The sequence below is a fragment of the Taudactylus pleione genome, unplaced genomic scaffold (assembly GCF_031769625.1).
Source record: "Taudactylus pleione unplaced genomic scaffold, aTauple2 ptg000181l, whole genome shotgun sequence".
In the NCBI taxonomy this organism is placed as follows: Eukaryota; Metazoa; Chordata; class Amphibia; order Anura; family Myobatrachidae; genus Taudactylus; species Taudactylus pleione.
Window position 1 is genome coordinate 9,994,532 of NW_028284583.1, and position 19,120 is coordinate 10,013,651.

The following is a 19,120-nucleotide window of genomic DNA, read 5'->3' on the forward strand; positions in this document are numbered from 1 at the left end:
TCTATCAATGTACTATAACACCATCAGGTAGGTATCAACGTTTCAGGTGTGTTTTATTTACACCTTTCGCCATCAGGTGAGTGCCGGCAGATGTATATATCTATCTCCAACATCTGCCGGCACTCACCTGATGGCGAAAGGTGTAAATAAACACACCGGAAACGTTGATACCTACCTGATGGTGTTATAGTACATTTATTGAAAGCCGTGGAGTGCCACCCCTACATCGTAAGTCTGTGTGTATACACACACTAATATATATATAATTTTTTATTTTTTTTGATAGAAGCACTGGTAAAGTGGTCAATGGCAGGTACATTTGTCCTAGGTTTTTGGCCTATGTGTTCTAAAAAAAACCAGGAGAAGTCTGTTTTGTAAGCAGACCAGAGTGTCGGCTTTTGGAAAAGCCGGTTTCGGTCCCGGGGGTGTGGATGTAAGGAAAGAGAGGGTACAAGTACTAGTCCTGATGATGAAAAAGCCAAAAATAAAGGCTTTGAAACGTTGACTTTACACGCTGCCTGTCTATTGCCGTTTGTACCAGGAGTGCCGTTGTACATTAGTGTGTCTCTCCCTCTCTCACCCCCCTCCCCCCAAAAAACACAAGGTGGAGAGAGAGCGCTTCCTAGTGCAGTATCATAGAAAAGGGTATCCTTCACCAAGTATAATCACCCTCTGTGTAGTGGAGGTGTACCTTTTTTATGAAGTGGAATTCCCCACTTAATTGACAGCATAAACAACCAAATAGATCCTCAGTCTCCACTCTCTTGATCCAACTAGGTATCTTACATCATATATCACCAATCATGGTATAAATGCATTTAGAGAGAAGAAAGAAAAACCATAGTGTAATATTATACACACAGATTTATTTAGACACTCAGGACAAAACAAAATGCCCGTACATCATAAAAAAATATAAAAGCTTATCTGTAGATATGCATCACCGCATCATCCACTGGTAGAGGATAACATCTGTCACAGCATATATCACAAGGAACAAAAAAGAAAGAGAGGTACTCTTTTGTGGGGCACTCAACCTACTACAAGTATACTAATAAAATGTAACTTTTATTCATATGTTGATAAAATATAAAAACAAATATCTAAAACACTGAACAAAACAGAACAGACAAAACATATAATCTGGGTCAAAATAGGTCCAGAGATAGGTGACTGAGAAAAGATAGGGACAACAATGTGTCTCCAATCTCTATTACCCAAAGTTAATGGGTCAGACACACTAATTGAGACACTGTGGTCAAACAAATGGCGGAAATATATAATGAAGGGATGAACAGATACACAAATATACACCCTTCAATGTAGACGTCGGCTGCTACTGTATTAATCCCCTGAGGTTCAGGGTGATTCCCACTGTGTAGTCCCTACAGATCATTTGTATATATGGGACATCATCATGTGGGGAAGCAATGGAGTATTGGTATGTAAAATTTATGAGCAGGTATAACATATTATAAACAAAATTCTTCTCGGCTGTCCTAAGAGCATACACTTGAAAATAAACAGTTGTGTTCAGGTGATCGGTTTAAGTAAGTGATTAACTAATAAATGTATAAATAAATTGATGTGTGAGCATCTAATTAAACAATAATACCATATAGATCGTAGTTAGATGGTTTGTCATAGTTGATAAATCAGATGAGTATCTTAGTATAGATCATATATATATTCATCAACAAGTGCATATAATGTCCTGACATAAAAGAATATTGAATTTACTGACAATAAAGCAAAGTGTGATAAACAGCAGGATCGTTAGAATAAAGATATGAGTCTCTCCACTTGCGCTTGGGAGAAATGGCTGCTGCAGGGTGTTATACATAAGCATTGGACACCGTGTGAGCGGAAATCTTCCTATGCATGGAGATAGAAGTAAGACATAGACATCTGCTGTTGAACAGGAAATGTGCAGTGCGGATCTGATGAAGCGATTAAGTGCAGAATCTCTCTCCTATGTCCTGCACAATGAGAGTGCCTGTAGCAAAATGAGTATGAAGAAATATGGGACACAAGGTGAGTAAAGATATGAGAAAAATTATAGTAAAATGGAGAGAAGGTGTATTTTACTCAGTGTTGCTTCCTGAGGTGTGTGTATGTGACATATTGAACCACGGGTGAGCGACTCTGGGGAGTCCCTAGTCACCAGAATTAGTATAGAAGATCGGCACATCCGTGCGATAGGCTATCCCCCCTATGCCCTGATGTATGTACAGTGCAGGGACAGAGACAGGGTGCGCTATTGCAATCGGTGCCCAGAAGAAGATACCTGTAATTGAAGGTGGCTGCTCGTGGTAGTCCGCCGATAAGGGTAATCCCTGGAAGTCAGAGGGGTTCCCTGAGATGCCCAGATGCACGTTTCCCCGGGAGGCTTTCTCAGTGGATGGCCTTTTTCACAGCATATCTCCTCAACACGTTTCGTCCTTTCAAATTTATCTGGACTTCATACCCATCCCACGCACACACTGTATTTACATAAGTGCTCACCAAAATCCAATAAATATTCATAAGTGTCAATGTAAAATAAACATAAGCATTTCTATTGAAGAGAAAATAAAATGGGATGTTTGGATTAGACTGGAGGCTGGAAGAATACGTGACATAGAGGATCTTTATAGGAAGCCAGCAGAGTATAAACCAGTATCTGTGTGGACCGGAAGATAAGTTTTAGAAGTACCTATATAAAATTCTAGGACAGTCATTTAAATATTTATCGGTGATGGGTGTAACTACCATAGGTGCAAGGGGCGCAGCTGCTATGGGGCCCAGAGTTGAGGGGGGCCCATCTCCTTTGTCAAAGTTATAAATTTTCAACATTGGATGGTACATAAGGGCCCTTACAAACGTTTTGCTATGGGCCTTCCAGGGCCGGACTGGGAGTAAAAATAGGTCCTGGCATTTAAAGCTCCCCTTGCTTCAGCACCTGGCTCCTGGCATAGACTCCTCCCCCTTACTATTCCTGACTCCTCCCACTTTTAGTATATGTTCTTTCAAATATAATTAATTACAACAACATACAAGTGTACAGGGCTTATCCTGCAGGGGATTCATACATATGCCATAGTCAAACATTTGGTTGGCTCTGTTAGGTAAAGCTGGCACTACATTGGTTTAGGTGACACACACAGAAAATGGAAAGCATTTTCCCAATTGACCAAGCCCTAGCTTAGCAGTTGTAGAGGATTAGATAGGGATCACTGTAGGAATGTTTTAGGGTAGGGGTGCTGAACGCAGAGGACAACACATCTGTGCACACCAAAGCAGAGCCATAACTACACTATTTGGTGCTCTGTGTACATAAAGAGCATTGGAACTGTTATACACAACTGAAGTATTCACGCACGCTGAAAAAAAAACAGATGTGGCCTTGCTGGGATGGGGTTTGACCACACAATAGTACCTCCAATTTAAATGATGTCCCTCAGTCACGTTACACTACACTGAGCCCATTCACGCTATGCCACACAGTAGTACTCCTTATACAATACATTTTGTCACACAGTAATGCCCCTTTACACATTATGCCACACACAGTAATGCCCCTTATAACATTATGCCACATAGTAATGCCTCTTACACATTATGTGACCCCACCAGCAACTCTCGTCCCCCCTATGTCCCACCGGCAACCGCCTTCCCCCCCCTAATCTCTGTGTCCATCCAGCAGCCTCTGTCCTCCCCCTGATTACCATCAGCAGGTGAATTTGTTGCAGGTCTCCAGCAGGCAGCCATGGAGAGTTTTGTGTTGTCTATGAGTGCAAATTCCAATGATTATAAAAGAAATGGGTTGCAGTTTCGAATTGCCTAGGTGCCTCTCCTAGATTATGGGAAAATATTAAGGTGAGAGTTCACAGCGCTTCTATCTCTTCGTAGAGAAAAAAGGGGTTTGAAGGGGGGTGGGTTGGGACAACATGGGGTAGATCGAGTATTGATCCCTAAAAACTGTCAGCCACAACAATATTGTTTTAAAAACAGTAAATATTTATTTCACCAGATAATAGTATTAAATATATTTTAGCTCATAATACATGTACTGTAAATGGCAAGATTCTCCATTTTAGTATAGATGATCAAAATCAAGATTTGGCTTAAAAAGTTAGACGGCATAAATACATATAATTTACACCAGTAATGAATACATATAAAAAAGTCCCATGATGTGATCCTTCCTGAGTCATAAAGTACCTAATTGGTAAAAAATTGATGTTCAGCAAAGAATATCTTCATGAAAAAACAGCTTAACCAATATAGGTTCAGGCTGTGGATATAGAGGGCCTGATTCATCTTGGATCACAGTTGCCAAGACGCACACAATCAGTTGATTGTTGAGTTCTGCACATGTGTATGTATCGCTGTGCTCGAACTAGCAATTGCAAACAGATTTGCGAATACAGAGGCTACGCAGACCCAGAGCAGAGTGATTGACAGGAAGTGCCGTTTGTGGGTGGTGACAGGCGGGTGGTCGGGCGAATGCAGGCATGCCAGTGCGTTGCAACGCAGCTACAGGGGCCATAAGCAGCCATAGCACTGATAGCGTGCGTGGCTGTTAGCAATTTCTGAGTAAGGTCAGATTTTGTGCAAGTGTGTTTATGGGTCCGATGTTACCAATTGTTTCGCTATGTTGCCCTAGTATGCAGATGTGAGTAAGGGGAAGTGGGCGTCCTTATGTCAGACTGCGTTCCCAATGTGAATGCAATTGCAAACACTTAAATAGCACCGTTGATATTGCCATCTGTGGTGCGTGCGTATAAGCAGAATTGTGAATCTGGCCCAGAGCCTGTAAATTGATGCAACATGCGACTATAAATGTGCTTATAATGTCCAGAGATCTGATCCTCCTTGCTGTGAAAGCAATTATATAGTGCAATATGAAGATAGACAGACAAAAGACCAATGAACTAATCCTCATGTGTGCTCTTACATGGTAACCCACACTTGTTCTGCTTGTGGTTAGTGCAGGCATTCAATAAACAAATGCTGTAGGTAGATGCACTCACCCTGCTAGTGTCATAGAAACCTAGAATTTGACGGCAGATAAGAACCATATGGCCCATCTAGTCTGCCCTTTTTGGGTTAGCGTCAGGGGGTTAAGGTAGGTTGTTAGTGGTTAAGGGTTGTTTGTGTGTTAAGGTATTCGAGTTAGGGCTTAGTGCTAGGAAGTTAGAGTATTAGGGTTAGGGGTTTGTTATAGTCAGGGGTTAAGGTTGTTTGGGTATTTGTGCTAGGGTATTAGAGTTAGTGGTTAGTGATAAAGTAATAGGTTTCATAGGATGTCCATACTATAATATTCGAGGAGGCCATGACATGCACTGGACTGCACCCATGTATACCATTATGCATACATTAAGGGCCCATCTAACACAGGGTCACTGTGTACTGCATGGCACATGTCACAGCATAAAAGGAGTGGGCTTGTGTTATCCCAGCAGCACCCCTAGCCCACTAGACACAGCATCCAAGAGGACACCCTCCCCTAGACCCAGCACCCAGAAGGGCCCTAGACCCTGCACCCAGGAGAGCCCTTCAAGACCTTCCTGTGCAGACAGTCTCATTTCCCTGCAGGTACCCAGGCCAGTGGCCCTGCTCGTAGGGGAGGCAGCTTACCTCGGCCCCTGGAGGGGTGGGAGTGCAGCTGCTGGGGGTGCTGGACAGAAGATCTCCTCCGCTCCCTGTTCCTGCATTGCTTCCTCCACTCACTGCATCTTGCTGTCCCCGCAGTGCCGCCGTCACCTTCGCCTCCCCGGACATGCTGCTGCTGCCTCTGCCATGCTTTTTTTTCCTCCGCTTCACCCCGGGCTCATTTCTGAGCTACAGTAGTGCCAGTGCCTGTTCCACTGAGAGCCACACGACGTGCTGCATCGGGGCAGTGTCAGACAGATCCGCTGTCATTCAAATCTGGCCAATCAGTGCTTGCGGACCGGCAACGGCTGCCGGTCGGCAAGCTCCGATTCGCTTACATCTGCCATCAGATTTGAATGACAGCGTCTGCGCCGTGGCTGTCTCTGGGGTGCTGCGGCTCAGCTGCATGCTGGTGCGCTGGCGACCCGGCACTGGATCGGCCCATCTGGCATTTGCCAGATGGCCCGTCCGGCCCTGGGGTTTTCAAATACCTAGTTACGCTCCTAGTGACAAGTGCCAACATACGACTATGGGGTCAGTCCAATTATCCGTGAATGTATTTTTGCAAAGGAAAGATATTTGCTGCTGATGATGGACGGGTCAGTGTGTGACATTCTTGTTGAAATTGAGGCTAAGACTAAGCATGAAATTTGCAGAAACATAAAATTGTAATGCATACAAAATAATACTATAGAGCGACATTATCACCTAGGTGGGGATACTTTGAAATGTGTTTGGCAGACAATTGATGGCACTTGCACAAATACAAAGTTTTATGCCCTTTTGATGAAAGGGAATCCCAGTGGATTGATGTAATCTGCTCACATCCTAACATGGTATGCCTCTGGGCCTGATTCAGAGCCGCTCGTAAGCGGCCGCTCGTTCGCTCCGAGCGATGGGTTGTAATACGCATGCGCGAACCAGTCATTGTGGTCGGAAATTGTGTGCTCGCAAAATAGCGAATGCCTGCTAATTTGAGTGACAGAATGAGGCGTTTGTGGGTGGTAACAGGGGAAGGTGCTTGAAAACGGGGAGTGGAGATCCGAACGCAGGATTAACAAAGCAGCGTCATCGACCACGTCACTTGGTTGTCTTTTAGCCTGAACTGCTCGCATGATTGCGGTAGGAAAATGTACTCGATTAATCTAATAAATAGCGGAGATGACGTAGGATGCGAGCGGCCAGGGGGCGTCTTTAAAAAAAATAGCGAGCGCATGTTTCGATCGCTCGTTCAGACATAGAGGCGTCAACAGACCGCAAAGAGCGAGCGCTCTATTTAAATATCCGGCCCCTTTTTCTGAACGAGCGAGCGCAAATAGCGTCCGGCTCTGGATCAGGCCCTCTGTCTCTTCTGTCCAGGAATGCTCAGCTGTAGCCAAATCCCTTCGCCCTAATAGCTATATTTAATGTCATTATTTGTGTAACACTGCAGCGATAAATGTCTCTCCCTCCTCTCGGAGTAGGCTGGCAATGTGACACGCCTGATATGTTTACAGCCCAACTAGGGATTATGGGCCTGATTCAGAGTGGTACGCTATGCTGATATTAATGGAGCTGAGCGTTTATTGGTAAACTGCGCATACGTGCATGCGGAAAAGTACATTACCGTAGTCGCTCACATCAACTGTTTACTCGCAGTGTGATTGACAGACAGGGAAGTTATGGGGGACCTAATGAGAAATGGTGGCAAAAAACGTCGGCATGTCCTCACTTTTTCAGGGACGTGTCACACCCTGGTTCTGTGATCCTGAACGCAAGAAAAATGGCTGACGTCTCTGTTCCCGCTGAAGTTTTTTGCGATTATAGGATCACTCAGAAGATCCATAATTAAAGGATCTACAACCGATGCTGCGTCTTTGTACGCAGATGCTTGGATTTGCGAAGCCGCCAGTGAGTGTCTCATTACATTTCCTGGTCCTATGAGTGATCCATGCATATACAGGGCTTCCTTTACTATGCAGGCAGTAGTAGGGATGGCCATCAGTAGGTTAACCCTTGATGATTACTATCGATTGTACCATTGGTGTTTGACATTGATTCTGTGAAACCATCGGATGTGAACCATCAATGGTTTAAACCACCAATGGGCTTCCCTGTTTTAATACTGGCCGGGCAGCATGCCAATCAGGGATTGGGGGCAAGGCTTCAATGGTCGTGTTGGGGGCGGAGCTAACCTCAGTGTCCCGGCACATAAAGGAAAAAAAAAAGCATTGCAAGGCTCTGTGCCATTGAATGCGGTGAAACATTGGATCCTCCACCATTGATGGCAAAGCCATCGGTGGTCGATGGCCAACTCTAGGCAGGAGCTAGTCTGTAACATGGCAGAAGGACCCACCTGAAAGTTGTGTAGCTCAGCTTGACTAGGAAGGCAGAGGTGAGCTCTTCATATATGGAGCAGATATCATTGTGGTCAATGTATGGGGGAATCAGATAAAGAGTGCACTATTATTATATACACCTTAGATAAATGAATGCAGTAAGTGCAAGGCCAAAAAATACTCTTCAGTTAAACAACTCGTTCTAGTGATAAAATAATAAAATGTTAAAATTTAGATGTACATATTTGTATAAGAACCATACAACACATTGAGCCCTTTATGTAAAGTTCTTTAGGGACAACTCATATAGGAACTTCACATAAGGACTCATGGTGTTGGTACTTATACAAATTTATACTGTGCATCTAAATTTGAACAGTTTATTAATTTATTTCACTTTTAAACAAGGGAACACCATAAGGAGTTACTAGCACTCATAGAACCAGTGTAATGTCAGCCATGAGCTATTTAGTACAATATATAGTATTCATTCATAGGATTTTACAGTTGAGTCACTCATCGTTCTACATGTGTGCGTGCCAGCGTGTGTCTCAGGGGAAAGCATAGGAGAAGATAAAGTGACCACCTGTTGCAAGATCATTACAACAGTCCTTTCTACTTCAGGTTCCATAGGGGGTCCACAGGGTTGACCTTGAGGTATAGCTGAATCTGGATCCACGGGCACCACGCAGTTAAAGCTTTACTGCTCCCAGGATGCACTGGGTCCATCCTCTATACCCAGCCACATCAGTTTTAGTTGGTGCCTGGCCGGAGTCGGGTCACCTTAGCGCATGGGGGCTGCTTGGCAGCCCCTAAGCTTATTTTTAGAGTTATTTATTTTTATTTTGTTGACTCTTCAGAGCGTGAAGTCAACAAAATGAGTCAACTCTGGACCTCAGATAGTTCATCCATACGCGGGGTTCCCTATGTATGTACAGTTCCCCCGATGACGCAGCAGTCCGTCATCCCATTCCAGGGTCTACCACAAGCTAACCCACCGTGGGTGGATGTGTTCTCCAATTCTGTCCAGAGTTTGGCGGCCTCCTCTTCGGGTTTTCAAACCATGTAGCGTAGTGACAAGCCTCACAAGGCGTCAAAACGCACTGTTACGTCATCCCAGTCTGCGCATTTATCAGACTCAGATGAGGGTGAATTGCATGAGGATTCTGATTCAGATTCCCCTGCTCCGGAAGTAGAGACGAAATCTACCATTAATGTGCCGGCATTGGTGCGGTCCATTCTTGATATAGAGGCTGACGCCCCGGCCCCTAAGTCCAAATATCCAAATTTTAAACAGGCAAAAGTGACTTTGGCTGTTTTTCCTTTATCTGACCAACTGACTGATCATATGGTGGAGGCCTGGCAGTCGCCTAATAAAAGGTTCCAGCCGCAGAAACGTTTAAGCAGTAGTTATCCGTTTCTTGCTAGTCATTGCAAGAAGTGAAAAACACTGGCTGCGGTGGATTGTCACGTTACTCGCTTGATCAAGAGTGCTACCTTGCCAATGCCGTCCATTTCATCCCTAAAGGATCCCACAGGCAGGAAAGTGGAGACTTGTTTGAAATCCATATATTCTCTCTCTGGGACGGTGGCCTGTCTATCCATGGCCATCTCTTGGGTGGCTAAAGCCATTGAGAGCTGGGCCAATGTGCTGGAGGATATACTTCCTGAAGAAGCTCCGGAGGTTCAGAGAACTTTGGTTGGTCAGATGAGGGATGCCACTTCCTATATTGGGGAGGAGTCTTTGGATGCCAGTCTCCTAACTTCTAGAGTTTCGGCTTTGTGGCTTCGTTCTTGGAGAGTGGATGCGGATTCCAAAAAAGGCCTGGGGGCCTTACCCTTTAATGGGGAAATTTTGTTCGGCCCTGACCTGGACAAAATTGTTGATACCTTGGTAAAGTCTAAATCGGCATTTCTGCCATCAGCAGCTGTGCCTTCTAAAGCTAGGACCTCAGCCTTTCGGTCCTTTCGGACTCAGGGGTAAGTCCACGGGTCAACCTTCCCGAGGCAGTCGTCAACCAAGACTGCCCCTAAAACAAAGAAGCAGGCCTGGAGCACTAAAACGCCCTGCTTCCAAGCCCGAAGATAAGCTTTCAGCCTGATGGGACAGGCCTTTCTCTGGGGGATCCCAGAGTGGGGGGCCGACTTCTTCAATTCGCCCAGTGCTGGTGCAATATCACCACGGATGCTTGGGTACAAGAAGTGGTCTCTCAGGGGTACGCCCTGTCCTTCCCGTACAGACCCCCCCAACAGTTCTTCTGCACGAGTCTTTCCCAAGACAAGACCAAGACCTTGCAGATCCAGGAAGCCGTAGAGTCCTTGCTGAAAGCAGGGGTGGTTGTTCCCGTTCCGCCTTCTCAACGCGGGACGGGTTACTACTCTTCTCTATTTCTGGTTTCAAAACCCAATGGGTCTCATCGGCCCATTCGCAACCTGAAATCGTTGAACAAGTTCTTTCAGGATGGAAACTTTGCATTCCATCATTCTGGCTATGGAACCGGGGGATTATATGGTCTCCCTGGACATCCAGGACGCCTACCTCAATGTTCCTATAGCCCCTTCACACTAGCAGTATCTGAGGTTTGCTATACAACATCTTCACTTCCAATTTCAGGATCTACCCTTTGGTCTTTCCACGGCTCCGAGGGTGTTCACCAAAGTGATGGCAGTCATGGCTGCCTATCTACGCAGCCAGGGTATACGGCTTCTGCCATATCTGGACTACCTCCTATTGCTGCCAGGCTCTCTGGAGGTCCTTGTGCAACATCTGCACCTGACAATTGCTTGTCTCCAAACGCACGGGTGGCTGATAAACTGGAAAAAGTCCTCCCTCATTCTGTCACCGAGGATAGTTCATTTGGGAGCCCTAGTCAGCAAAGGATCTTTCTGACTCCGGAAAAGGTTTCCTCCCTACAACTATGAGTGAGCAGTTGTCTGAAGACTCCCCAAGTGTCTGTTCACTTGGCAATGAGAGTTCTGGGGTCCATGGTGTCGACGTTCGACATGGTGGAGTATGCCCAGTTTCATTCCAGGCCTCTGCAGGAGCTGATTCTATCCAAATGGAACGGGTTACCACTCCGAATCAGGACTCAGATGCTTGTGTTGTCTCTGGAGGTGCGCCTGTCGATCGCTTGGTGGCTTCAGACAACTCATCTCACCAAGGGCCGCCCCTTTTGGATCCCGGACTGGGTCCTGCTCTCGACGGATGCCAGTCTCTGGGGTTGGGGGGCAGTGTCGGGTCCATTTTCACTTTGGACGGCGGAAGAAGCGGTTCTTCCCATCAGTATTGTGGAACTTTGGGCCGTGTACAGGGCTTTCCAGTTTTCCAGTCACGCTCTTCACGGAAGTGCAAGTTCAATCCGACAACTCCACCACAGTGGCGTACATCAACTGTCAAGGGGGGATTCGCAGTCGAGCAGCAATGTCGCAGGTGTCACGCATCCTGTCTTGGGCGGAGTGCCACCTTCCGGCCATCTCGGGAGTCTTCATTAAATGAGTTCTCAACTGGGAAGCGGACTTCCTCAGCCGTAACGACTTGCATCCTGGGGAATGGTCCCTTCATCCAGATGTATTTCAACTGCTCGTGGACAAGTGGGGACTGCCGGAGGTGGACCTCATGGCCTCTCGTCACAATCGCAAATTGCCTATGTTCAGGACAAGAGCACCGTCGCAAGCCTGGTGGACGCGCTGTCAGTGAAATGGACATTTCAGCTGGCGTATCTTTTCCCTCCAATAGCCTTGCTGCCTCGGGTCCTTCGGAAATTCAAACAGGACGATGGCACGCTTCTGCTGGTGGCACTGGCTTGGTCCAGACGTCCCTGGTACTCCTATCTTCGGGGCCTATCCATCGACCTTCCGTTTCTTCTGCCTCAACATCAGGCCCCGTTGTCTCAGGGGCCCTGCCTTTACCCGGATCTGGGTCGTCTGCCTTTGACGGCGTGGCTCTTGAGACATCCATCTTAAGAGCCCGGGGTTTTTCCAGCTCAGTCATCAGCACAATGCTACAGGCACGCAAGCCTGCTTCCGCCAGAATTTACCACAGAGTGTGGCATACTTATTTTCAATGGTGTGAGTCCACAAGCTACGTTCCTCAAGCGTTTCGTGTTTCTAGGATTTTGCCGTTCCTTCAGTCTGGATTGGACTTAGGTTTACGCCTCGCTTTGTTGAAAGTTCATGTGTCTGCACTTTCTGTGTGGTTCCAGGGTAGAATTGCTACTCTGCCTGATGCCCACACCTTTTTCCAGGGTGTTCTCAGGATATCTGTTTCTACGAGGTCCATAGGGTCCACAGGGTGCCCGCCCTGTTGCACCTTGCTTCATATGGCCTATTTGGCTGGTCACCGGTTTTCCGTCTCCCTTTCCGTGAGTATGGTTCTTGTGTGTTCCATTCTTCCTTCTCTCTGTTTTAATCTCTTCCGGCCTTGGCTACTGACCAACTGACGTGCCTGTGGCTGGGGCGGGGTATAGAGGAGGATGGACCCAGTGCACCCTGGGAGCAGCAAAGCTTTAACTAACTGCATGGTGCCCGTGGATCCAGATCCAGCTATACCTCAAGATCAACCCTGTGGACCTTATGGACCTCGTAGAGATAACAAAGATAAGTTCTTACCATATCTCTTGTTTTCTCCATACAGCTGCATAAAAAGTGGCATATGTAGAGAGTGCATAAAAACTGCCTTGAATGAGATCTATAAGGGAAATATTCCTAAGAAGTAAGGTAACGTCTGTTCCTGACTTACAATCTAAACGCCACCAAACAGAGCCCAAAAAATGGGTGTGACCTCGGGGTACACTCCCATATTCATCAATCTGGAAAGGTGTCTTCACTCTCGGGGATGCTGGATGGCATCTATTTGGTGACCGTGCAGTGACAGCTGATGGGGGTAGCTGGTCTGTCATGTCCCTGCAAGTATTGGTGGTGGCCTGGCTGCGGGTTGCAGTATGTAGGACCTCCCCTCCCTAGTGTTCCCTCTAGCTCCGGCGGCAGGCAGGGCGCCGGAGCTAGAGAGGACAATGTTCGTGCGTCCGAAAGGGGGCGTGGTTACAAAAAGGGGCGTGTCTATAAGACGCGTCCCCTTTTCGTCATACTTGGGGGCGTGCCCGGCGCTTACGGACATGCCGGGCAGCCCCCAAGCGCTGCAGAAAGGGAGAATAGACACCGGGCGCATGCGCCCGGTGTCTATTCTCCGGCGGTGACCGGGTCACCGCATGTTTGTCCACCCGCGGGACACTGCGTCCCGCGGGTGAGAACGGCTCCCGCAGGCTGTTAGGGCAGGGCGCTTCTTGCCCTCCTCCTGGAGGGCAGGGCGCCGCACCCCGCTAAAACAGCCTAGCGGGAACACTACCTCCCATTGTAACACACCTGTACATGCATAACACTACCATACTGGAATCGCGAAACTGGGCTAATGGGTGTTCCTGTGCACCCCTGGACCAGGCTTGCCTACCCTCCCGATTTGGCCAGGAGCCTCCAGATTATCGGGTGCCGCTCCCGGCCCCCCGGGAAGGCAGGCAAGGCTCCCGCAAGCCTCCATCCCTCACTTATCCCCCCGCAGTTACTACTAGCAAATCCCCCGCAGTGGGTGGGCCTGGTGACGTGATTCTCGCTGAATCGCGTCATCGTGGCCCCGTCCCCCGCTTTACAATGCCGTTTACACCGGCATTATGAAGAGGGGGCGGAGCCGCGATGACGTGATCTCGTGGCCACGTCCCTGGCCCACACTGGTCACGCCCCCGCAACAACATTAGCGTGCGGCCACGCCCCCCGCTGTAAACTGACATTCAGCCCCCTCCCGGAAGGAGGGAGCTGAATGTTGGCAAGTATGCCCTGGACCACTCCCCAGTTTCGCCTATGCGTCCGGGTACACATCGCAAAGTGTTAGTATTACACATAATAATTGGATATCCCCACCCTCTCCCCTCACACCCTGTGTCAGAAAGGACAGACAATATTTCATGCTTTTGAATCCAGATGGTAGAGAAGTGACTGCACATCTTATGACCATATGTTGCTGGGTGTAAAGTTCCTTTATCTTTACCAGACAAATTGCCTTAGTCAGCCCTCAATTTGCTGAATAATTGATTTAAGAGAATGCAAACAAAGCAAAAGAACTGCATATGTGAGTGACAGTGTGTTACTTTTCTCACGTTTCTATAATCGCTAAATCTACATTATATAAAGCATGGGCAATACACTAAAACAATAATGTCCAGGTAAGCTGCTGGACAAGTCCAAAATTAGTACTATGTAAGTTGTACACACAGCACAGAAACTTCCATACAAAGCAAGAGAGAGACAGGTCTTGAAGTGTATAAAAACAGTATCTGAAAAACTGTAGGTTGAAATCGACGTTTCAGATCTATTATCAAAAATCTTATCAGTTCTGTATTTAAGGTGGCCTGCAAAGTACATTTGGGAGCATCAGTTCTTAAGTGATTTTATAGAACACTGTATATCTAAACTCTATACTATTGCACACAGTTTTGGCATGTTCCCACAAACCACCCCCAATCACTGAAGTGCAGGGCAGCTTTCAGAAATTATGGGGCGCTAGTACATTGTACAGACAAAAGGCAGGTTGTTTGGGTGGGGCTTCTATTGCGTGGGTCGAGTGGACAGAGGGCAGGCTGATTTATGGGGGCATCATGTTTGTTGGTTGAGGGACAGAGGGCTGGCTATTGTGGGGGAGGCTACTTTTGTGGGTTAGGGTGAACTCTGGATCGAATGGTCCTGTGTGTAGGTTTGGGACACAGAGGATTGTCTGTTGGGGTTAGACTTTTGTGTGAGTGGGGTAAGGGGCGGTTTCTATGTTCAGGTGGAGGGACAGATGGAAGGCTGTTGAGTGGCCTTCTGTGTGTGTTGGGGGACAATTGTCAGGTTGCTGGGAGAGTGGGGTCCTTTGTGCGAGTTGCAAACTTTATTAGGGAAGTGGAGGGGATGCAGGAGGGCAGCCTAATTCTTCCTCAATTTTATGATTTGAGCGCTTCCCATTGCCCTAGTGAGAATATGTAAATAGGTATAAGGTACGAAATGATTGCTTATATAAATATAAAGGCCTTTTAAATGGAGTTGTAAAAGTATTTTGCTGGTTTGGGTTGTTTTTGTTGTTTACTTTAAAATGAAGTATATAGTAAAGATTCCTGGACTGCACATCCTGAATATATATGATGAGACTAATTGCAGGCACAGAAACAGACAAATCTCAGGTGCACAACTCCAAATTACTGACAATATATACATGCAATCAATAGAGGTTTTTATCATAATCAAGGCCAAGGATATGGGCCTACCCATCATATCCAGGTAACCTCTTCAGGGTAACGTACTAGGGTTCAAATCCAGAACGCAGGACACCCCCAAACTAGCCCAGGTAAGCCGCACCAGGGCGCCACCATAGTAAGAAAAGTGCAGTGTAAAAGAGATAGTTAAGAGAAGCCACATCTGCCTATAAAGAATGAAAATAAAAAATTGAAGTACATGTATAATAAACAGTGAAGGGTTAAAATGTGTTATAAAAGAAAAATGTGTTATAACGCGGTGCCCTGAAACAGATCAACCAAAGCAATCCAGTAGGGCCCACGCCCACTGTACTTAAAATGAGTTCATTAAAAAATGTATGACTGCTTCAATGATAAAATGTTTAATCAGAAATAACCTCTCTAACCGCTAACCTGTTCTTCTTACTGTCTTGCAGAGCAGCAGAATGTTCGGTGTGGTGGTAGTGGGAATAGGCATTGCTGGTTCTGTGAGGATCAGAGACCTTCTTAACCCACTGCAGGGCAGCCCTTCGGAGAGTCTGAAACTTATAGGCTTTGTGTCTAGGTCTGTTATTGTGGGAAAAGTATAAAATCATGCTTCAAATGGAAATGTTATGGTCCGGTTCAGTTTGCTGCGAGCTTCTGCTATCAGCTTGCATTGCACACATTTTAGCTTCCATGGGCTGCGAGCCGAAATTAGCTCGGAGACACGTCACGCGAAACTGCCAGAATTGCTTTCGTGAGCTGCTCGCCGCTAATTGAATATAGCCCTTAGTGGTAGCTAGTGAAAACACATTGTTTGGTAGTATAAATGAACAACAAAACACAAAATGTTCACTTAAAATCTGCAGGATTGAATTAGTCACCAATCACTACCATTTAGAAACATGGGAGAGGATCCTGGAAGGGTATGTAGTCAGGAAGCCGGCGGTCGAAATGCCGACCGCCGGCTTCCCGACTGTGAAATCCCGGCATGGGACTAATAGGCGTCTAAATACCGATGTCTATCATCATTAACGCTGAAATCCCGGCATACTGAACGTAGATAAGCTGGGCGTCGGGACCTATTAGCTGCGGGGGGGATGGTTAGGTTTAGGGTCTCCCGTGGGGATTTAGGGTTATGCACCTCCCCGGGAGGGTTAGGATTAGGCTAGGGGAAAGGGGGTCTAGGGTCAGGCAGCCCCGGGGGGGAAGGTTAGGGTTAGGCACCCCCCAGAAGGGTTAGGTTTAGGCACCCCTGGGAGGAGGTTAAGGGTAGGCACTAGGGGGGAGGTTAGGGTTAGAGGGGGGAGAGGGGAGGGTTAGGGTACTTACCAGGCACTGTCAGGATCTTTATCTGCCGGACTTCCGGCGTCGGTATTTCATCTGCCGGGCTTAGGTCTGGCGGTATGTCATACCGATTCCGCTGGAAAACCCTGAGTATTATTCATTTAAGACTATAAGATGCTAATTGAAATTCCAAACTGTGACATGGGCCCGTATTCAATTAGCTGCAAAAAGTTGGAGTCTGCGAAAAAGTATCACCGATTGCGACTATTCGCTAGGCGGAAACTTATCTCTGTATTCAATTCCATCCGCTTTTCGCGTATGTGAAAACCCAATGCAATGTAATAGGCAAAAAACATTTCTCTATGAAAAGAATTGCATTTTTTTTATTTTGGGGTGCAATGGTGGGGAAACCACTCAGCACCCTTGGGACAGCCCCCCAAAGGATAACTGCATAAAAAGAAAATAAAAAAAAAGTGAGGAACACCCCAAAAAAGCACTTTGAAAATGGGGGCGAAAAAGTGCAAAGTGGGGGTACAAACTTAAAAACTAGTGAAATAGACTTTTTGGGGGTCTACAAGTATGGGTGAGGTGTTTTTTTAATTGCAGGTGTTTGCTGAAGGTGCGTTTTTTACGTTTCTTATAACTCCACTTTAACGACTTTTAAATATGCTTGCACCCATTTTCATGTACCCCAAATTTGATAGGAATACTTATTTTCTCCTAAAAAAACAGCTTAATGCTATTCTTCACCACTTGTGCAAAGACGCTAATTAGAGGCAATTGTGCGAACTTAAGTACCCCAAACCATTTTATTAGTGCTAATCGGGCATCTTTTTGGGGGGTTCTGGCTGATTTCCCCCATTCTGACATCACTTTTGGCCTGTTCTGACTTCGCTTCTCCCATTTTCGTGTCCTTTGTAATTGAATAGGGTGCATCGCGGGTACGCTTACGATAAGTTTCTGCGGCTAAAATGCGCGATATAGGTGAAAAGTCTGGCAGGCGAAACTTTATCGCGTACGCGAAACTAATTGAGTAGGAGCCATGGTTGGTGAGTGTGTCCTAAATAAGACACCTGATTGGACAGTTTTGGTGACCATCCAATAAAGGGCTCGATTCAGTACATTCCCTGATACAGGTTTGAATTTTAACCTACAAGTATAATTCCTTTGTTATTTACCCTATGCTTCCAAATAACCGTTAATGGATGGTACCCCCATATAATTGTTGCTGGTGGGTGGTGCATAGGCTCCTGAGGAGGGTTCCCAAAAATAACTAAATAGTTACTGAAATTGGTCAAAGAAAGCAAATAGGAACTAAGGGGCCAAACCTGCAGTTATATCACAGGAAAAAGAATCACCATTATAACATGCTGAGACTGTACTAAATCTGTAGAAAACCATTAAAAGCACTATGGTGATATAGACGAGAAACCAGCTGACAGAGAGAGAAAATTCTATTATCAAGGGAGAAAAATAGGTTAATATGCCGTCGTTTGTTTTACATCAGCCAGTGTTTTCTGGAAAGTACTGGCTGTTGCAAATCAATCACTTACATATTGGTATATGCTTTATAATGTCCTATGAATTTATGTCCTACATTTTATAATGATGATCGGCTACGTTTTACTTATGATATCTGGATGTGTCTGCTAGTGGTATAGGGCACGGACACCTAAATAGCCCACTTGTCCAGTACCAATACATACATTTGTATATGTTTTGCCTTCTTTTATATATATATATATATATATATATATATATATATCCCTCTCCCTCTCTCTCTCCCCCAACCACATTAACCAGTCACCTTGTGATCCTGCTGCTTAGTTTAAGTACCAAACGTCTGCCAAATTCTAAATGTATTGTCACCTGAATATCACCCTGTGTGTGGTCAGCATAACATTTTGTCTTGTAGCACAAACTAATAATGTTCTTGTGTCTCTCAGGAGGGATGTTGGTCAGCATAATGGTGTGAAACAAATCAGTTTGGAAGAAGCACTGCAGAGTACTGAAGTTAATGCTGCTCTCATCTGCACAGATAATCATAACCACAAGGAAAGTATCAGGTAATTATTATTATGGCACATTTAGCTTACCGTAGTTCAGATTGGACAACTGACTGGGGTGATGCAGGCTAAAGGGCATATTCTGGCTACTACAAAAAGCCTCACCATTTCCAAACAAGGTCCATCTCTTGAAAAGCAATTTATGCCACATTGTTACTGGCATAGTGGAAAACAAATGTTAGTCAAATATTGATATATGTTGTGCTCACTTTTTATTTTATTAAATATGCTTTACACCAACTCCTCCCTGAACTACCACTAACAGGTCATGTTTTGTGGATCTCAGGTGAGTTCATCTATTTTGCTGGGTCAGTAATTATCCCACCTGCTTCCACAGATAGAAATCCGAAAAACAGATTGATACCTCCATTATGCCTCATCTGCTGTAGTTTTAGGAGGGCTATTCTAGGGCGTTTGCCCTCCCAAAGGAATTTCCTAAATAAAGCATTAGTAGGAGTGGCAATGACTGCAAAAAATAAAGTAAACGTGGCAAGGTCACCATTTTTATTAATCTTGCCCTACCTAAATAGGACAACAGGAGACTGCAACACCCCTCCATCTCCGCCACGATAGA

At 45.9% G+C, this 19,120-nt stretch overlaps 1 protein-coding gene across 1 annotated transcript in view; it reads left to right on the top strand.

Moving 5' to 3' along the window:
* Positions 1–19,120, top strand: part of BLVRA (biliverdin reductase A) — a 30,924-nt gene that overhangs the window by 5,703 nt on the left and 6,101 nt on the right. Inside the window, exons 2-3 of the mRNA XM_088476074.1 lie at positions 15,649–15,776; positions 18,427–18,546. Of these exons, the coding sequence (XP_088332200.1) occupies positions 15,658–15,776; positions 18,427–18,546 (239 nt within the window). The 5' untranslated portion in view covers positions 15,649–15,657. The remainder of the gene's footprint in view (positions 1–15,648; positions 15,777–18,426; positions 18,547–19,120) is intronic.